Consider the following 18,451-nt stretch of genomic DNA (forward strand, 5'->3'; position numbering starts at 1 on the left):
GGGCTTTCTGTTTTTTTTTCTTTGAAGCTTCCTTTTAAAGGTCCACTTACCTCTCCTTCGGGATAACCAAGAACCTGGATGGCTGAGAACCTCCATAGACATTTTGCAAGGACACTTCTTTATTTAAATTAACAGCGGAGAGGAAAAGTAAGAGGCAGCAGCCTATATTTCCCTTCCTCATTCTGAACTTAAATAAAAGTTCCGCAAAGAGAAAGACAAGGAAGACTGGCTGGTAGATGTGCTCCCAATTCCCCAGATGCAGCCCGGCTTTAGATGTCAGCTGCCCGGCCACGGCAACTCTTGAATTCTGGGATGGGTCATCAAAAACAAGTACTGAAAATACCTCAAAAGTTGCAGTAGCTGGAAGGGAAAGATGCCATCTGGGGTGGAGCTGGAAGTCACCTGCAGAGGCTGGAGGAGATACCACCCTGAAGGCCCAGCAGCAAGCAGAAGGGTTGCTTGGAGAAGGAAGGAAGGAAGGAAGGAAGGAAGGAAGGAAGGAAGGAAGGAAGGAAGGAAGGAAGGAAGGAAGGAAGGAAGGAAATGATACAGAAAAGGGGCTGCCAATAATTCTTCGCACCTGAAGAAATGATGGTGAGACAAAGCAAGAAGATGGGATTGGATCTCCCAGGTCACGTGACTCAGGCATTGGATTTGAGCACCTGTATCATGGCTGGAAAGGCTGATCCCAAGACATCGGCCTGGCTGTTGTTTCTGATAAGCACCATTTTTTGGCCTTCAGGAGACACAACATCTGCCATGCAGCCCCATCCACAGGGAGATGTTTTCCGACTGTCCGGCTGGAAAGTGAGCTGCTTCCCGAGCCACTCCGAAGGTTGGCAGGCCAATGCCCAGCTGTGCCGTCCCTCCAGGGCAGTCAGAACCTGTCGGGCCAAGCTCCAGGAAGGAGGGGAGGCCCAGATGCCCCTCCAGTTCCCTTGACAAGCTCGGCTTCACACGGTCAGCCTCTCTGCTCCATCTTAGACCTGGAAGCTGTGCATCCCACCCCCAGGCTCACCCCGCAGCCCAGACAAGGACTGGCTCACCTCTTGCCTTTTCCTTTCCAAGAAGAATAAGGGGGCCTGTGTATCATGGATGTGTTGGGGGGGAGCCCACCTCGGTATTGAGATGTTTCCTGGTTGAGGACAAGGAGCCCAGCACTGCTCTCCCCATTGGGCAGCATTTCTCAAAGGGGCCGTAAGCTGAACGCAGGCCCTGTACTCAGCACAGGCTGCGTCTCACCTGCCTCCTGGCTGCCACTCACTAAATCAAGAGCAACAGGGACCTCTGGCTGTGCCAGCCTTGGGAAGCTGACAAACGCTGAGCCCAGAGCCCAGGGGCACTGAGATGCCACGGTCATCCTTGCATTGGCAGCCTCCGTTTTATCTTACCTCCCTTTCTGAGGAAGACCTGGGAAGCCACCAAGCGGGGAACAGAAGGGGCTCCTTTGCTTCAAGAAATGGGAGGAGGGTGGTGTTCTTTTCAGGGAACACAAAGGAGTCCGATAGGAAGGGCGCTCCAGCCTCTCTGCCTGGTCCTCAGGCCCACCTCGGTGGGAAAAGAGGCGCAGGCCCCAACTCTTTGGCAAATACGGACCACTCTTACCCCAAGGTCCCGCGTAGGGACAGGTAGGTACAAGCTCAAATCAAGGATCCACCCACTGGCCGAGGGAGGAATTGGGGTTTTATGCACAAAGCATTTGACACAGAAGGGTTTTCTAGAGCTACAATGCTGCACTTCCGCTGGCAGAGACAGGGGAGAGAGTGCCGAAGGATGATGGTTTGGGAGCGAAACCCGCTTACCGCAGGCGAGTGCCTGCCCGTGGCCAAGCACACGAGCCCGTCCTCGTCAGTTTCAGGTGGGCCACCGCCAGCGAGCCCAGTAGGATGCCGACACAAATGCTGGCCAGGAAAGTCGATGGGCCGATCAGGAGGAAGAAGGCGTAGCTGGGGAGATTCATCCGGGGTGTCTGGCAGCGTGCAAAGGATTCGTTTCCAAGGGTCGAGACGGGATACTGCACGAGGGACGCTCGGCGTTTGCAGGTCACTGAATTCGCCTCTGGAAGAAAGAAGCAGCAGAGAGCCAGTCGTGGTCATAGGGGATTCCTCCACCCTGGGTTCAAAACAGACCTGAACTTGGTTGAAATTATTGCGATTCTTCGAAAAGGCACACTAACAGATATCAACTCTGCTTTTTTCAGAAATTAAAATGTGTTCCAAGTAACAGCTGTTTCTTTTGCAAATGCTCTTCGAAATCAGCCTAAATCCCTTTATGTCCTACTCAGCCGAGAGACCCCGAAGTGGTGAGTCAAAATGCCGAGAACTGGGAAGTAACTGAATATTCTTCTATTTCCCAACTTCTTTTAATTTTTCTACTGTTTGCAAAAAATGTGGAGCATGCTGTCTTAATCCTGGTAACCTGGGGGGGGGGGGAACCCCAGAGCAACAAGTCCGAGCCGAGGTGGCGCAGTGGTTAGAGTGCAGCACTGCAGGCTACTTTAGCTGACTGCAGTTCTGCAGTTCGGCTGTTCAAATCTCACTGGTTCAGGGTTGACTCAGCCTTCCATCCTTCCGAGGTGGGTAAAATGAGGACCCGGATTGTTGGGGGAAATATGCTGACTCTGTAAACCACTTAGAGAGGGCTGAAAGCCCTATGAAGCGTTATATAAGTCTATATAAGTCCACAGCTTCCCGTGGCTGACTACCTTCCTCAAGTTCTGTGGGGCAGGTGGCAAGCGAAAGGGGGACACAGGGAAGGCTGCTTAATGTTGCCCACTAAACAAGGGCAGATGCTGTAAGAAGCCAGGAAGGGGAGGACGGGACCCACTCAAGCCAACTTCACCACGAAGGGCCGGCGGCAGAGCCGACCAGAGCAATCTCTGGGGTAACAGCCCAAATGCCCTGGCATGGAAAATATCAGCCAAGGGGCAGCGGGACACGGCCACGTCTCCTCCACCACCTCTGATGTGCTCAGCTGAACAGTGAAGGTGGATGCTCTACCCTGCAGTGCGAACCAGCTGCTTACCTGGAACTTTGTCCCTGTTCTTCCCCAGCCACAGGAAGAGGGGCCAGAGGGCACAGGAGCAGGTCCATGGGTTGTCCTCCAGGGTCAGGTAGGACAAGGCAGGCAGGCTTTCAAAGAAGCCAGCCGGGAGGGCGGTCAAGGCGTTGCCGTGGACGAAGAGGGCCTTGAGGTGAGGGAGGGCCCCGGGGAGTTCTGCATCCAGCCTCAGGAGCCTGTTGTTCTCCAGTTTCAGCCTCCGCAGGGTCGGCACGGGGAGGAAAGTCTCTGGGTGCAGGAGGCTGAGGGAGTTGTCGCTGAGGTCCAGCTCCTGCAGCTCCTGGAGGCCCACCAGGGCCAGGCGGTGAATGCTGGCCAGGACATTGTTGCCGAGGCACAACTGGCGCAAGACTCTCTGGGCCGCAAAGGTGCCGTTCCTGAGGGTGGCGATGCGGTTGTAGTCCAGCAGGAGGGCGGTGGCATTTGTGGGCAACTGGAGAGGCACGAAACGCAGCCTACGGTCCACACAGTTTATCTTCCCCGAGGAGCAGTTGCAAACATCTGGACAGCTGGAAGCAGGGAAGCGTGGCAAGAAGAGGAAGAGGGCGAGGACCATGAAGGCTCTTTGCCTTCGGCCACCAGGGCAGCTGCGATGATGGGTGGCTGGCAAAAGCAAAGCCCAGGGCCAGGTGCCGGAAGCCATGGGTCTCTCAGGCCCACCCTGGAAGAGGATCCACATTTGTTCCTCAGCTCCACCGCTTCGTGCAATGGGAGGCTCAGGAACCGGCGAGGGTCTGCGGCCGAGCTTCCTCGCTCAACAGCTTCCTCTGTTTGGAGCAACTTAAGAGCACAACTTCTCGGGTGTGTAGTTAATTCTGAGTCAAGCTTCGGCACTTCCTTAGCAAATATTTTGACAGGCAGCCGTGCCAAGGGGCAAAGCAGCCACTTCCTCCTGGGCCCAGCCGTCCTGGGCCTAAGGAATCACCTGATGCCGGCCCCTCCTAGTCCGTCTACCTTCTGTACACAGACGGTCTTTGTATGTGCCAAGAGAGTGACTTACCGGCAGGTTTCTGCTTCTCCGTCTCCCGCCAAGGAGCATCTCTGAGAGGCAAAATCTGCCAGCTGGAAGAGGCTGAACTCAAGAAGAGCTCCTCACCCAAAGGGCCACAAGCTCATGGGGTCGGCCATTCTGAGAGGGGGCTAGCGAGAGGCGCTGGGGTTGGCCTGGGGGGGAAATCTCTCTGCAGCAACCAGGGTGACACAACTGGGGATTATTGGTGACATCTAACAAGGAAGCCATTGTTAGAAGCGGGTGGAGGGCCGGGTTCTGTCCTACAAGGCAGCTTTTCCCAGCAAGGGAAGCCATCAAGCAGCCACCCCTGGGAAATTTCTCCCATTGCCTAAGGATAAGGGTGCTCTGGCAAGGTGCCCTCTGAAAATAGATCCTCCTCCCAGGGAGAAGCATAGGAGACCTGGCAGCCTCTCTTCCCTCTCCCAGGTGGGCAGCTGAGTGGATCCCAATGCTGGCCCAGTTGTCAATCTTATCCCCCCCACCCCGCTTCCCTTTTCGGAGGAGGCTGAGAATAGCCATGCACTCACCTCATTAAGGTATTTGTCTCATTAGTGAAAACAAAGGAAAAGACAAAATTCCATGGGACAGTTGGCAGAGAATCCCCAGCCCACATGAAAAAACCCCTTTTGGAAACTACAGAACTCCTTGCCCCCCTTCCGCAGAGACCCTCCCACGCTCGACAAAGGGACCCCTGCCTCTTGGGCGAGAGTCTCTCCGAACAGAAGGACCACAGACACAGGAGGGTCCTCAGCACCTGCAGAGCCTTTATTGGCCTCTTCTCCCCTTTTCCCTCAGGGGATCTTGGTGTCGTCATATATGACCTTGGAGGAGACCCTCCGGTCCCTTTCGTCCTCTGCCGTGAGATTGAGGGAATGGGACGCCTGGAACTGGACCATGGTGACGAGAGCAAACTCTTCGGGGCCCAGGAAGCTCAGGCTCGCCTCTGCATGGGGGAAAGACGCAAAGATCCTGGCGAATGACAGATGGGGGGGAATCCTACCCTGGTTGCAAACTCTGTCCTGGGGCTGCAGCCCTTCCCAGGAGGCAAAAGGGCCCCCCGAAGAGCCATGGCAGCTGCTTCCAGAGGGAGGCACCAAGCGAGACGGTGACCAGTTTGGCCCAGACGAAGCCCATTGAGCCCGGCTGGCGAGATGCCCGGATGCCAACCGACCCAGGCAACTGAGGAGAAGCATCAGTGCAACGTGTTTTAGCTGAAGGAACTCCGGAACAGAGTGGATCCCATAACTGTGGAGCATACCCCCATGCCTCTGAGCTAACATACCAGTGCAGAGAGGGATGCAGAAGGAGCAGTTGGTCCCAGGAGTCCTTTGCTGGCAATCTTCCACACAGGTCTGTACGGGGACGCCACAAACTGCAGCAAGATGTACCACATGTCCCCTTTAGGGATGGGCCCATTCCCAGCTATCCTCCTACTCAAGCAGGATAAAGAGATCTGGAAACTGCAGCTTCTATTTTCTCCAGATAAACTGAGGGAAATAAGCCAGATCTAGTGTTCCTACCCTCCCTGTCCTACGGTCCCCATTGATTGGTACTCATTTCCTGTGTACTTATACCTATTGTGTTGTACATATTTGATAAACTAAATAAATGAAATAAAATAAACAAATCTTTCTGGATGATGGGACCTAGATATATCAAGTCAACAGGAGTAATTTTTTACTCGGTGGAAGAAAATATGTTCTGGAAAGATCACACGGCAGAGCTGGGGGCATCTAAGAGCCAATTCCCTTTTCCCTCTGCTTCCTCAGGAGAAGCCCCTTGCCCACTACTAGGCAAGGAACACAGAGTCGGCCCTTCAACCCATGGATGGGGGGGAAGAAGAGGGGAGCGTTTAGTCCTTTCCGAAATAAATACCGATGTTTACAACACGGCCTGATTTCCAGACAGACAGGAAGACCCTCCTGGGCAGAGAATCCTAGAGCAGCTGCCTCTACTGGAAGGCTCACAGGGCGTCTGAGGAGCTCCGTCCCCCCCCTCCTTGGACCCTCACCTTTCTCCGCTGTGGTCTCCAACGTGCCACTGCAGTCGCAGGCTGGGCGAGCCGCGCTTGCTGAGGTCTTGCGGCAGGCCAGGCCGCTAAACCCTTCCGCGCAAACTGAAAGGAAGCAGAGCCATAGGCATGACGGGCGAGGGCACTGAGACCCCCAGCCCCATTTCTGGGAAACACGGGGATGGTACGGCGGCAACTTCGGAGCCCAACTCCAGATGAAATCCATCATTTTTCTTTTCAGATGAGTCTCAAGCAGTCGGAAACTCCTGAAGCTGAGGGCCAGAGGAGAACTGCCAAACGGCAGAGGGAGGACAAGGAGGTCGTACCACCATTTTTTTGAAAGGGCTCTTAGGCCTTTGCTAGGCGTCTGATGCGCCAGACTCACTTGGGGGAGCTGTTAATGTCAATATTAGCACACCAGGGAATATGACAACTTGCTTAAACACCAGTGCGTCTTCTGCTGGCCCTCAGAGACTAAGAATCCCCCTTAGCCAAAGTTCTGGGGCCTCCTGGGGTAGGTTGTCCCCCCATCAGATGGCAAATCCGTCCATGTGCCCCCCACCCCCTCAGCACGTACAGCATCAGAGTGAATTGTGGGGCCTGGGGATGAAAGGCTGATCTTGGGCGACACATTCAACTCTCACCTCAGAGAGCAGCTCATAAACGGGATGCCTCGTTTCCCCACGGAGAGAGGCGCCACTGTGCCTTTGCACACAGAGGTTCCTCTTTGAGGGAGCCCCTCCCTCTGCTGGCCCCCCATCGGACACTTACTGGTCCACACGTGAAGCACTGAGTCTGCTTTGGGGCCGGCCTCGTTCTTGCTGCTGAGCAGGTAGAAGCCGGTCCTCGTCTCTAGGACGGCCACGCACGCGGGGCGTTCCAGCAGGCACTCCCGCTTGGCCCCCTCCAGGGTTTCTGCCAAGGGGTAGAGCAGGGATGGCTCTCCCGCCACACCGTAGCCCGTCCACCGGTCAAACCACTCTGTGGCTGGGAAGGAAAGGGAGGGAACGCCAGGAGGAGATGGGATCAGCCGACTCGTGGCTCACGGAAAAAACACTTGCCCACCCATAGAAATAAAAAAAGCTATAAAGCTGCTTTTCCAAAGTCCAGAAGAAAGAGCGGAAGAGGCTCGCAATGCAAAGACAGAAGCTTAGCAGAGGTTCTGAAGTTTGGGAAGGTTTCACAGCAGCAGCCCAGCCGGCCAAAGGGACCCTGGAAAGGGCCCACTTTGGAGCCCCCCCAGGACGGCCTCTCTGGTTCATGACAAGCAGACCTGCCATTGCTCCCCAAACTGTGTGAATGCGGGAAAGCCGAGATGGGGAGCAGAAGGCGAGCAGAGGAAGGCAAGCCTCCTGTCCCACCCACCCACCCCGTGAGGGAAAAGGATAGGACTTTCCACATCCAACCCACTCACCTTCAGGGCACTTGCACAGGAAAGGCCTGGCTTCTCCACAGCTGGCATCACCCAGAAGTCCAGTTGCCGAGTTGAACCACACACAGTCCTTCCGCCCCCCGTTGGCCACATCGTCTCGCAAGTGCCTGTCCCGTGCAGACGAGCGAAAGGATCACAGCCAGCCTGTAATGCCTCCCCCCTGATGGAGGGAGCACAAGCTGGCTACGTGTGGAAGGAGGGCCCTTGGGGGCAGCAGTGGGGTGATGGGGAGGCTTCCCCCAGCAGACGGGGAGGAGGGGCTGGGCGGGGTCCCTCTCACTAAGCCCCAGGGGCTACCTGAGGCTGGAGCTCTTTGTCCAACTGCAGGACACTCCTGGCTTTAAGGAAGGAGGTGGCCCCAAGCAGACGGGCCCCAGGGCCACTTACTGAGCCACTTGCTTGCTGAGGGGCTCCAGGGCTGACCAGCGAAAGACCGACTCCTCCTTCCGGTCATTCAAGCCTGTCCAGAAAGTGCCTGGGAAGTGGGAACGCACCCAGTCCTGGATGGAAGGAAAAGGGATCCGGTCTCCAGGTCCTCCAGGAGAAAAAGCTGTTCCCTCCGCTCCTCCCCACCCCCACCCAACCACCGTCCCGCCCAGAAGCCCCTGGCCCAAAACGAACTGAACCAGAGTCTCCCTGGTGGGAACCTGAGGTGCCCCTTCCTGGCTGGCTCATAGGGGGGAAAGGAAGCGCCAGAGGGCCAGAGGCTGTGGCTGCCCAGGGAGAGGGAGACGGTCCCTGCTTGCCGGCCCCTTGCACAGCAGGGTCACAGCAGGAGACCCCGGTGTGCTTGGCAGGGGAAGGAGGCTTAGAACCGCAGCGGTACCATCTCCGGAAGCGAGGCCAGGTACAGCAGCTCTGTCCTTCGGAACCTCCGGCAGGCCTCCTGGGCCTCTGGCCAGGCCCCAGTGGAGAAAGGGTCCCAGAGGTAGCAGCTGCCATTCCAGTAGCTCCATCCGGGCTCCACTGGACAGGAACTCGGGGGTGCTGAGCCAGAGAGGAGGTACAAGTGAAGACTCAGGGTGCCTAGAGGGGGTCCTGCCATGTTTCAGCTCACAGCTCTTATTTCCCAAGCACCAACTGATGCTTCTCCTCCTCCTCCTCCTCCTCCCCCCCCAAAGGAAACGCAGCCGATCCAGGTCCCCACCCTGGCGGTTCCGATGAGGAGCTGGGCTGGGACCCCTCCGCCTGGGCTGAAAGGTGCCCCGGCTGCCTCGACCTCACCACCATGGCCTGGCGAGCCACTCACCCCAGAGCCCCTCACACACCCAGGGCCTGAGGTGGGAGCACGGGGAGGTGGCCAAATCTGGGTCTCCCCCGGGACGGATCTCCAAGCAGCCTCCGCTCCCAAGAGGCACGTCAGGGAGCCTGAGAGAGGAAGCAAGCAGAGTTGCGCCCGGCTGAGCATCTCATGGAAAGTCCAGGGGAGGGCAGGTGCCCTTCCAGGGGCTGGGAGTTGGAGCCAATAGGAAGTGGCAAGCCCATTGGAGGAGGTGGGGACCCCCCATAGTGGCTTCTCTCCCTGCTTTTCAGCAGCTGGAAGGAAAGACCCACTGGATGCATTGGGTCCTGGGGGGGGGGCGGGAAGGGGGGTGAGGCGGCCTCCAAGAGCCCAGAGAAAATATCTGGAGTGGGAAGCAGAGCACCAGGGAGAAACCCCCACTGGCCGAAACGGTGACCGATGTTTCCCAAGGCAGCTTCCTACCCCAATGTGCTCACCAAGGCGGAGAGAGGCTATCCACTCGGCCTCCTTCCCATCTCCACACGCCGTCTCCGTCGGCATCGCTCAGCCCTGTCCAGCTGCCCCTCTTCACCATGGCTGCCACCCAGGCCTGTGAGGGACAAGGGACCCCTCACTCTCCACCCTTCGGCCGTCCCGGGGAAAGAAGGCCGGTCTTGCCAAGGAAGGGACCTACGCTCTTCCCTCAGGGCCCCCACGGGAAGGCCGGCAGCTCAGGCGGCCTGCACCAGGGGCTGTGCGCCAGGGGGAGGAAAAGCAGGCCTGAGCTTGGCTCCGAAGGGTCAAGGCAGCCAACTGTCCTCTTGTTAAAAGCAACCTGCCCGGCTTGCCTTGATGCCTCCCCTGCTTACTTGGGCTGAAATCTCTTGGTGCATTAACAACAACTGTGTAAGGAGGAGGAGGCCACTTGGAGTGAGGATGCTCAGCACCGCTAGGCACAAGGGGAGTTTTGCCTTGCCTGCCCATCGCCCTCTTCCCCCCCCGCCTGTTAAAGAGACACCCCAAAGGTCTGGCCTTTTCCTTGGTGCTGCTGAGGACCAGGAGGGTCACGTTTTCGCCATAGGCCTGGCAGGCAGCCTTGGCCTCCTGCCAGCTCTTGCTGCCCTGCTCCTCCAGGTAGTAGCAGTGTCCGCCCCAGAACCACCAGCCGGGGCCCCTGGGACATCTGGAATGCACCAGACCTAAGAGAAACATTCACCGTGTTAATCGTTTAGCTGCGCGGTGCCCGAGTCGATGTTTAGACCCGGGGCACGAGGGACGTGTCTGTTTGTGACCTTTGAATGAGAGCAACCACCAAATGAAACCGGGCACTTTACCATGCAGGCAGGAAGGGCTGAAGCGATGCACACAGCGCAGGCGGCCATCACACCGGCCGGTCAGAGGGTTGTGGGTGTGCGTGCTCAGGCAAGGGGACGAGTGCCTCTGGCAGAGCTTTCCCCAGAACCCAGGGGAGCAAGCTGCAAGCAGAGAAGGCGTTGGAAAGGCCGTCCCTTCCCTTCTCTTCCGCCAAAGAGCCACCCTTGTTACCACCCTGGCTGCCCATGGAGAACTAGGATTCCTCCTGTGGATTCTCAGGCACTCCAATTGACACACAAAAACCTGCCAAAGGAAGGTTGAACGGGGAGGGTCCTTGCTCTAGAAAAGGACACCCTTCCAGGGCAGTCATAGCGGCCTTCAGAGACACCTCCCCGCCTGGCTGTGTGCGTTAGGTGGCCCAATGAAGCCTTTGCTGCTTTTTATGAATCACGTTGTCAGAGGGAGCCGTGTTCAGGTTCCCCCTGAGGGCCTCAAGCTGAGAGGAAAGAACCAGGAGGTCCATTTCTGGCTTCTGGGTCCTGCCTGTGGGCTTCCAGAGGGCGTCTCGACGGAGAAGGTGGAATCCAGAGACAGGAGAGACACGGCCCGCCAGGCTCTTCTCCGCGGCACAGGAGGTGAGTCCAGGAGGCCGGAAAGCCCCAGGCAACCCTGAAGTGCTGAAGGAGGGAAGCCCCTCGCCCTGCCCCTCAAGACAGAAGGCACTGACCTGCCTTCAAGGACAGCAGAGCCCCTGAGCCCGGGCTGTCCACCAGCACCGTCCCGGCCACTGTATAATGAGCTCCTTTCAGGCTCAGGAGCCCCGTGCAGCGTTCCTTCTGCAGGTAGCAGGCGTCTTCCGCTTCCTGCCAGGAGGCATGCCTCTGCTCGGGAGCAGCCTCCTGGAGGGAGACGAGCAGCTTCTCCCTGAACGAAGGCAGCTTCACATCTGCAGGGGGTGAAGGCGGACGGCGTGGACAGCTGGAAGAAACCTCACAGCCCTTTGCTTTGGACGCAGCCTCTGCACCACAGGATGAGCTCCAGCACTTGCAGGGCTTAGCCACATCTCCAAGGTCTCCCCCCCCCCCCCCCCAATCATCAATAACAGCCGGGTGTGAAGTAACAGCGAGGAGGGAGGGTAGAAGAAGCCGAAGCCCATTGGCTCTCTTTGGCCTGATTAATTATCAGCCCCTTGGAGAGAGCACAGACAGCTTCCTGCCTTGGCCGAGGGCTCCCACTGGGGCATCCGGTTAGTCTCTGCCATGGGCAGAAGCCGTAGGCTCTATGGCCTGCTGGGTCCGAATTCATCTCAGGCTTTCCTGAATAAAAATTTCCAAAGAGGCTCGGATATAACTGGGACATGTGGCAGGTTCTCTCCTTGCCAAAGCTCAGAGGAAGCAGGTCGCCTCTTGGTGATTTTGGAGCAAAGCATTTGTGGGTGAAAACCAGTGTCCTTCTCCCCTTCTCTCCCCCTTGGCTCGGTTTGTGTGGGGCAAAGCCATACCTTCACCTCGCTGGCAAGCCCAGAGTGAGACCCCCGGCTGCTGGAAGCCTCCTCTCCCATCCACAGAGAGGCCATCTGGGACCTGAGAGGGGCAGGGAGAGGGTCAGGGCCAGAAGGACTATGCATGGCAGCTTCTAAAGGCTCCAGGTATCCAAGCCCTCCTGGCAAAAACTCTCCGGATGGAGCACCCGTAGTGTCGCCATTCGCAGGAAGGGTTTGGCGCGCCAGAGAGGAGGGGACGACTCCAAGGCAGGGCACCACCTCATGGTGGGGAGACGCCGCCGTGGGTGAAGGAGGGCCACCGTGCCCCTCACCTTGCTCAGGGGTGGCACCTTCCTCACCGTGCTGCCCAGGTACCTCTGGCACACGGCCTTGGCTTCTGCCTGACTCCTGTAACGCTCGCGAGACCAGCAGCTTCCTTGCTCAAATATCCAGACCTCCAGCGGGAGGCACTTCAGTGAGGCAACGAGGGCTGTGAGAAGAGGGTTCATCTTGACGGACGAGATAGTTTAGGGGAGCTGGGGCAAAGAAGCTGAGGCGGACACACCCTTTCTGTCTGGAAGACCCCGCCCTTCGCACCCCAAGCTCTTCCCCTTCCCCAGGATCCCTCGCCTGTCCTTCTGGGCTCCAGGAAGAGGCTCTCGATAATAGAGGAAGCGAGACTAGCCCAATACTTTGCCAGAGCCCGGTTCCCAAGCCTCAGCGGTGGGAGGGGCAAACTTGGAGCCAGAGGGGGCCATTGGCTGGACTGCCCAATCCAAGGGGAAGCCCCCCCCCCCTCCCGGTTCTCCTACCGGGAGCCTCTCGATAATAGAGGAAGCCGTCGCAGAGGCCCGTCAGTGGGTTGCAGCTCAAGCTGGGGTGGCATTGAGGACACATCAATTGGCAGTCCTGCCCAGAGTAGCCAGGAGAGCACCTCGTTTTGACGTGCACGGTTGCCACTGCTCCAGGACCCTCCGGGGTGACAAAGCGTCTGCCCACCATAAGGTGGTGGCCTGCCGCGGTGCTGACCACGACGTCACAGCCCTCGCCCAACACGCTGCACTGCTGCTTGGCGGTCTGCAGTGAACGGAAGCTCAGATCCGCCACCTTAGCACCCACGAAGGATTTCCCAGGGAAGGTCATGTACGAATCTGGAAGAGATGGAAGAGGCGGTGGGGGGAAAGGCAGGCAGGCCTCATCTCTCGCAGGGGACATCCCTCCTGCTCTTTTCACAGCCTCAGCCCCCCACCCCCTCCCCGCAAGGTTTTCCTTTGGGCAAGAGGCCAGGGCTGCTTCGGCTGGCTTGCTTAGGAAATGCAAAAACTTAAAAGTGCAGCAAGAAATTCCAGATAGTTTATGACTGAAGAAACAAGGAATGATATAATCTGTTTAGAATTAGCCTAGCAAAAGAGGAGTTAAAGCGCAAATGAAAGATGATACTAACTTTTTTAAAGTTTATTTTAGAACATCTTTGTTAAAGATTTATACCCTGTATTGGTTCTGGGAAGTCGGGGGGGGGGGAGGTTGGGGGAGGTTGGGTGGGAAGGGTAGGGGGAGGAAGGTAAACATTTGTAAAAGTTTTTTTTTTTTTCAAAAATTTTCAATTAAAAAAAAAGTGCAGCAATCGGAGGAAGGGAGGCAAGAAAGGGAGGGGGATTCGGGCAATGCAGCCGCTGACCAGAAGGCATTGTCCACCACCAAAGGCTGAGGCTTTGTTTAGGCCACCTTTAGAGCACGGCCAGAGGGGGGAAATCAACCTCCTGTTCCGTGTAGCTCTGTCTCCTTCCTGGCCACGTTTAGACACGCCTGTTCCCTTCTTCCTTTTTTCTCTACCTGGCTACCATCAGCCACAAAACACAACTCTCTGCAGCTTTCGTCTTGCCACAAGGGGGTGGGCTCCCCTTAAGTATCCTTTGGGTGGGAAAGTTGTTTGCCAGACAGCAGAGCTGTGGGACGGGAGGGGGGAGCAAGGAGTCGTGCTCTTCCCCACCAGCTCTTACCGCTGCGGCGGGGAGCCTGGCAGACCCACCGGTGGGGCCTGCGGCATGGCTCGGCCTTCAGGAAGCCAGAGGTCAGAACAAGCATGCAGACCGCCATGCTGGAAGGCTCCAGAGAGAACATGAAGCTACGTGGGAAAGAATTAGAGAAAAGAGGAGAAGATGCGGAAACAACCAGCTGGCTCCACAAGCCGTTTGGCCCCGGAGATCCCAGGGGCTCCACATGCCAACCTGCTTGGCTTGGATGGAGTTTAGCCATGGCCATTTTCCTGGGCAGAGTAGATCAACCCAGAGCGGAGGGGAGGCCTCTTACCGCCTCAGCCCTTGGTTGAACAGGGTCCCATCCAGCCAGCTCCACAGGTCTCTGCCGCTGCTGTGCAACCCTGTCCAGAGGCTCCCTGGAAGTTGCCCCTGCAGCCACATCTGCAATGCACACACAGGGGCGGCGCCAGTGGAGGGTTATGGCCGGTACGCCCCGGTACGGGCGTAGCTGTGCCTGCTGGGAGCACCAGGTACCGTTCTGGTACAGTGCTTCCGAGGGCCCAGCCACCCGCCCCCACCAGTATTTGACCCAAAGTGGCCATTTGTGTACACGGACGGAGCTTACGGCGCCTGCGCGATACTCCGCCGAGCAGGTGGAGCGTCGCAGGCGTTGGATGGATGCCCCCATTGCAGCATACCGGTTGCGATGAGATCTGGAACCCACCACTGGGTGGTGCATCCCGCGGGTGGGATTCCAAGAACTGCCCATTGCCCCTCGCCACCCACCAAAATCCCTGGCCACCACTCTGCAGCAGGCCGGCCCCAGAGAGGGCAAGCCGCTCGTCCCCTGGCTGTGCTGGGATCTTCCCTGCACGAGGCCGAGTGGCTGGGCCTTGCCGCTCCAGACGGCCCTGCCGGAAACTCCTGGCCCAAAGCTCAACGGCTCACCAGATCCTGCGGGCCGTTCAGAGAGAGCAGGCTGCCCTCGTGGAAGCGCTGGCAGAACCTCTGCGCCTGGCTCCACTCGAGAGCCGCGTCCAGCACGAAGAAGAGGCACTGGTCATCGCGAGGTCTCCAGCCCCTGGAAGGGGGGCAGTGCACCTCTGGGGAGGAAAGAGCAGGCGGAGGGTGGCCTGAGGACACAGCTGGCTTCCCCCTGCCTCAGAGGGAGGTGAAGGGCCAGTGGCCTCCTAAGCAAGGTGTCCCCATGCTGGCAGTGCTTGGGGGGTGGGGTGGAGGGGGGTGAGGCAGATGGCCAGAGATCCATCCAATCCATCCCGGATCCTTCCCTTCCCCAGAGGACTTTTTGCAGCACCAACAGAGGCAGAGGGAGGACAGAGAACATGGGGGAACGAGGGAGGACATACCCCGGTCCAGGAAAAAGGACAAGGCCCGAGGAGTGCATTCCCCCAGGAAGAGGGTGGCATTTGCGGCTTCTTGGAACAAGCAGAGCCCAGAGTGCAGATTCTGCAGGCGCATATCCTGCAAGAGGCGGAAGCTGCTCCGAGGGTCAGGGGAGCAGTCGCAGCTGCTCAGGACTGAGGAGCCCCCCGAGGGCACCTGCACAGAGTGGACCAAGAGTGTCTCACCTGGCTAGAACTTTGAAATGGCTTCTAAATTACTTTGGGCACGTTGGGCTCCTTAAACCAAGCAGGGCTTTTCTGAAGGACCCGGGAATAGCAATAGCAGTTAGACATATACCGCTTCATAGGGCTTTCAGCCCTCTCTAAGCGGTTTACAGAGTCAGCATATCGACCCCAACAACAATCCGGGTCCTCATTTTACCCACCTCGGAAGGATGGAAGGCTGAGTCAACCCTGAGCCGGTGAGATTTGAACAGCTGAACTGCAGAACTGCAGTCAGCTGAAGTAGCCTGCAGTGCTGCATTTAACCACTGCGGCACCTCGGCTCTACGCCCCCACCCTCGCCAAAGGACCGTCTCCAGACTGACGCGGGGTTGACAAAGGAGCCAAATACAGAAAATGCAAAGAAGTCACGGCTGACCAGGAGGCAGGCAGGAGGGTCTGCAATGTTGCGGAGTCGGCCGTTCGGCTGCAATCCCCAGAGAGCCCGTGGGGCACAGGGGCCAGTCAGGGGCTGGAGGTGGACGATGGACCGCTCTGGGTCTGTGCAGAGAACCTTCCCTCTGATCCGGAGGCGGCCAAACCACACAAAAGGACGAGCTGGGGGGGGGGGGAGGGGAGGAGAAGCAAAAGACTCTGGTTCACCATTGATTTCCAAAGCACAGGAGTGAACCTAACCCTTGTCTCTGGGAGCCCTGGAGGAGGTGGAGGGGGAGGAGGAGGAGGAGAAGAAGAGGAGGAGGAAGAGGAAGAGAAGGAGGAGGTGGAAGAGGAGGAGGAGGAGGAGGAGGGGAAGTGGTGGAGGGGGAAGAGGTGGAGGAGGAGGAGGAAGAGGAGGAGGGGGAAGAGGAGGCGGAGGAGGAGGAAGATGAGGCGGAGGAGGAGGAGGAAGAGAAGAGGAGGGGGGAGGAGGAGGAAGAGGAGGAGGAGAGGAGGAGGAGGGGGGAGGAGGAGAGGAGGAGGAGGAGAAGAGGTGGAGGGGGAAGAGGAGAGAGGGAGAGGAAGAGGGAGGGGGAAGAGGAGGCGGAGGAGGAGGAAGATGAGGCGGAGGAGGAGGAGGAAGAAGAAGAGGAGGGGGAAGAGGAGGCGGAGGAGGAGGAAGAGGAGGCGGAGGAGGAGGAAAAAGAAGAAGAGGAGGAGTGTTTTTGAGTGAGGAAGAAATTCCTGCTGTCTGAATCACCTTGGGGGGCTCCTCCCCAGACCTAGGAATCCGGCTGGATCATGGGCCCAACTGGGCTTTGGGAAGCTGGAGGCAAAGTCAGAAAAGGAAGAAGCCAGGAAGGACAGTGACCCCAGCCGTGGGGAAGGGATCCCTAATTTCTCTTGTGGGGAGAGGCTGCAACTCAACCACCAACCAGGAGGTGGGAATGCAAAGGCCAACTGGGAGGTGCGAGGTGAATGGGGCATCCACAGATCGGCAGCTGCATTGCCCACCCTAACACGGCCCGTCCCGATGCCCCGACAGGAACTCCCCCATCAGGGAAGCCACATTTGGTGTCCACCCAACCCATCAATTCCCCCGCCCCCCCCCGCCTGGCACTTTACCTGGCTCTTCACTGGGAGGGCTGAACTGCACACCTGGAGGCTTCTTTGCAACCAGCTGGCTCCAGCTGACCACGTTCCCGGGGAATTTCCACCTGTTTCTCAAGGCTGCCAGTTGCTTCACTGAGGACTCAGAGAGAGCTCGGTCCCACAGGTTCACCTCACTCAGGTCGCCCACGTAGAAGCTGGGCCCTGCAAGGTGGCCCTGGTCAGCAAGACCCCTGCCTTATCCCCCCCCACACACACACACATGCAGAGAAATGAGTGGCAGTAGGCAGGATGCTTCTCTTGCTTAGATACAGGACTTACAGAGGAAAAGAAGGGGAGGAGGGCCCTGGAGATGGTAACGGCCGTCACTCCTGGCACCAGACCTGCCACGGTGCAAATCATCTCCCAAGGGACTCAGCCGGGACTCACCCCCGTGGCCACCTTCCAGCTGCCCTAGGCTCAGTCTCCCTCCCAGGGACAGCCCCTTCCACAGGAAGCCACTGCTTTCAGACAGGTCCGGCTGCCAGGGCTCTCCATCCACAAAGACCTTGAAGGGAGCGACGCCGGGAGCGTTGGTGACCGAGACAGCCAGATGATGCCAGGACCCATCCAAAAGGAGGCCTCGGGTGCCGTTGAACAGCAGGGCTCTGCAAGAAGAGCCAGAGTAGGCCCCGGGAAAAGGCTTGATGCCCTCCGTGGCCCCCTGGCGCTGCTCATTCCCAGGCGAGGCTGTGTGGCCAGTGGGTAGAGAGGGACGCCAGAGGGAGGGCCCATGGATTTGCAGGTGTCCCAGGTAGGGAGGGTTGGTGGCACAGGCCTGCCCGCCTCACCCCTTGGCGTGGAATTCCAGGCCAGAAGTGGAGAGGAGGAAGAGCGCAAACTCTGACTGCGGCTGCCACTTCAAGAAGTAGCTGACTGCGCACATCCGGGGAGAGTCCAGGAAGGAGCTTCGGATCCACAGCCCAAGGGTGAAGTTGCCCAGGTAGCCGTGGACAGCATCCTCCAGCTGCAGGCTGCTCCCGTGTGAGAAGTGCAAGGCAGAGGAGAGTGGATACTCTGGAAGAAGATGCCAAGGGGTGAAGGCATCCCAGGGGGGCCACAGACCCTTCAAAACACTCAGGAGAGCCCCGACCACAAAGCTCTGCTTTTCCCTCTGATCTGAGACAGCCATCCTTGACCAGAGTCGCCTCCATGCTTCCAGGGCATGGCTACGAGATTGGCTCCCCCAGAAGGGCTCCCTCCACGAGGAAGAGAGCAGAATGGCCACCAGGAAACTGAATCCCATGCTCAGGCCCTTCTCCGACTGAGTGGGGTCAGGATACGCCAGCCAGGCCCTGAGGGGGCTGCTGGTGTCCCTTGCTGTGCTTGCTGGACCAACTTACCCAGGGAAGCATTGGCTACGGTGGCTCCACTTATCTGCAGGGAGCTGATGTTCGCAAGGAAGGCCTTTTGGCTGTCCGACAGCCGGAAGTGCTCCTGGTGGTTGAAGAAGCAGGCGAAGCCATCTGGGTAGCTGATGAAACTCCAGGTGTTGAGGACGGGGTGGAAAGGAGCAGGAGGGTAGCTCTTGCACGCCAGAAATATGCCCTGTTCACTGAAGATGCTGCCCTGGATATGAGTGGCATTGTACTCAAAGATGATCCAGAAGAGGGTGCTGTTCGGATGGAAGGAGGTCAAAGCCAAAGAGAAGGTAGCATGGCCCGTCAGAGAGAAGGTGACGTCAGCTGTGGCGTAAGGACCCATCCCGCCCGGGAGGAGAAACCGAACAGGCTCCGGGGGACCACAGGAATCTGCCGGCAAAGAGCATATACCGAATTAGGCCTCC

The 18,451-nt window shown here is 58.1% G+C and overlaps 2 protein-coding genes across 4 annotated transcripts; both read right to left on the bottom strand.

The window, feature by feature from the left end:
- Positions 1 to 142: 142 nt before the first annotated feature.
- Positions 143 to 3,760, bottom strand: LRRC26 (leucine rich repeat containing 26). Its single transcript, XM_032232442.1, has 2 exons — positions 3,025 to 3,760; positions 143 to 2,058 (listed from the first exon to the last, which is right to left on the bottom strand). Exons 1-2 carry the CDS (start codon positions 3,737 to 3,739, stop codon positions 1,799 to 1,801), a joined length of 975 nt encoding a protein of 324 aa, XP_032088333.1. The 5' UTR covers positions 3,740 to 3,760; the 3' UTR covers positions 143 to 1,798.
- Positions 3,761 to 4,847: 1,087 nt separating this feature from the next.
- On the bottom strand, positions 4,848 to 12,869 carry LOC116518904. Of its 3 annotated transcripts, XM_032232439.1 has the most exons (14): positions 12,347 to 12,869; positions 11,867 to 12,024; positions 11,553 to 11,634; positions 10,779 to 10,997; positions 10,072 to 10,212; positions 9,235 to 9,936; positions 8,765 to 8,883; positions 8,342 to 8,502; positions 7,903 to 8,015; positions 7,498 to 7,622; positions 6,855 to 7,070; positions 6,084 to 6,188; positions 5,355 to 5,444; positions 4,848 to 5,015 (listed from the first exon to the last, which is right to left on the bottom strand). In XM_032232439.1, the coding sequence occupies exons 6-14, from the start codon at positions 9,330 to 9,332 to the stop codon at positions 4,864 to 4,866; spliced, it is 1,179 nt and encodes a 392-aa protein (XP_032088330.1). In that variant the 5' UTR covers positions 9,333 to 9,936; positions 10,072 to 10,212; positions 10,779 to 10,997; positions 11,553 to 11,634; positions 11,867 to 12,024; positions 12,347 to 12,869; the 3' UTR covers positions 4,848 to 4,863. The 3 variants fall into 3 exon arrangements, with proteins under 3 accessions (XP_032088330.1, XP_032088331.1, XP_032088329.1); XM_032232440.1 differs by lacking the exons at positions 10,072 to 10,212; positions 10,779 to 10,997; positions 11,553 to 11,634; positions 11,867 to 12,024; positions 12,347 to 12,869 and having other exon boundaries at positions 9,235 to 9,995; XM_032232438.1 differs by lacking the exons at positions 4,848 to 5,015; positions 5,355 to 5,444; positions 6,084 to 6,188; ... (3 more) ...; positions 8,342 to 8,502; positions 8,765 to 8,883 and having other exon boundaries at positions 9,340 to 9,936.
- Positions 12,870 to 18,451: the final 5,582 nt, after the last annotated feature.

This window comes from Thamnophis elegans, chromosome 16 (genome assembly GCF_009769535.1).
Source record: "Thamnophis elegans isolate rThaEle1 chromosome 16, rThaEle1.pri, whole genome shotgun sequence".
Lineage (NCBI taxonomy): Eukaryota > Metazoa > Chordata > Lepidosauria > Squamata > Colubridae > Thamnophis > Thamnophis elegans.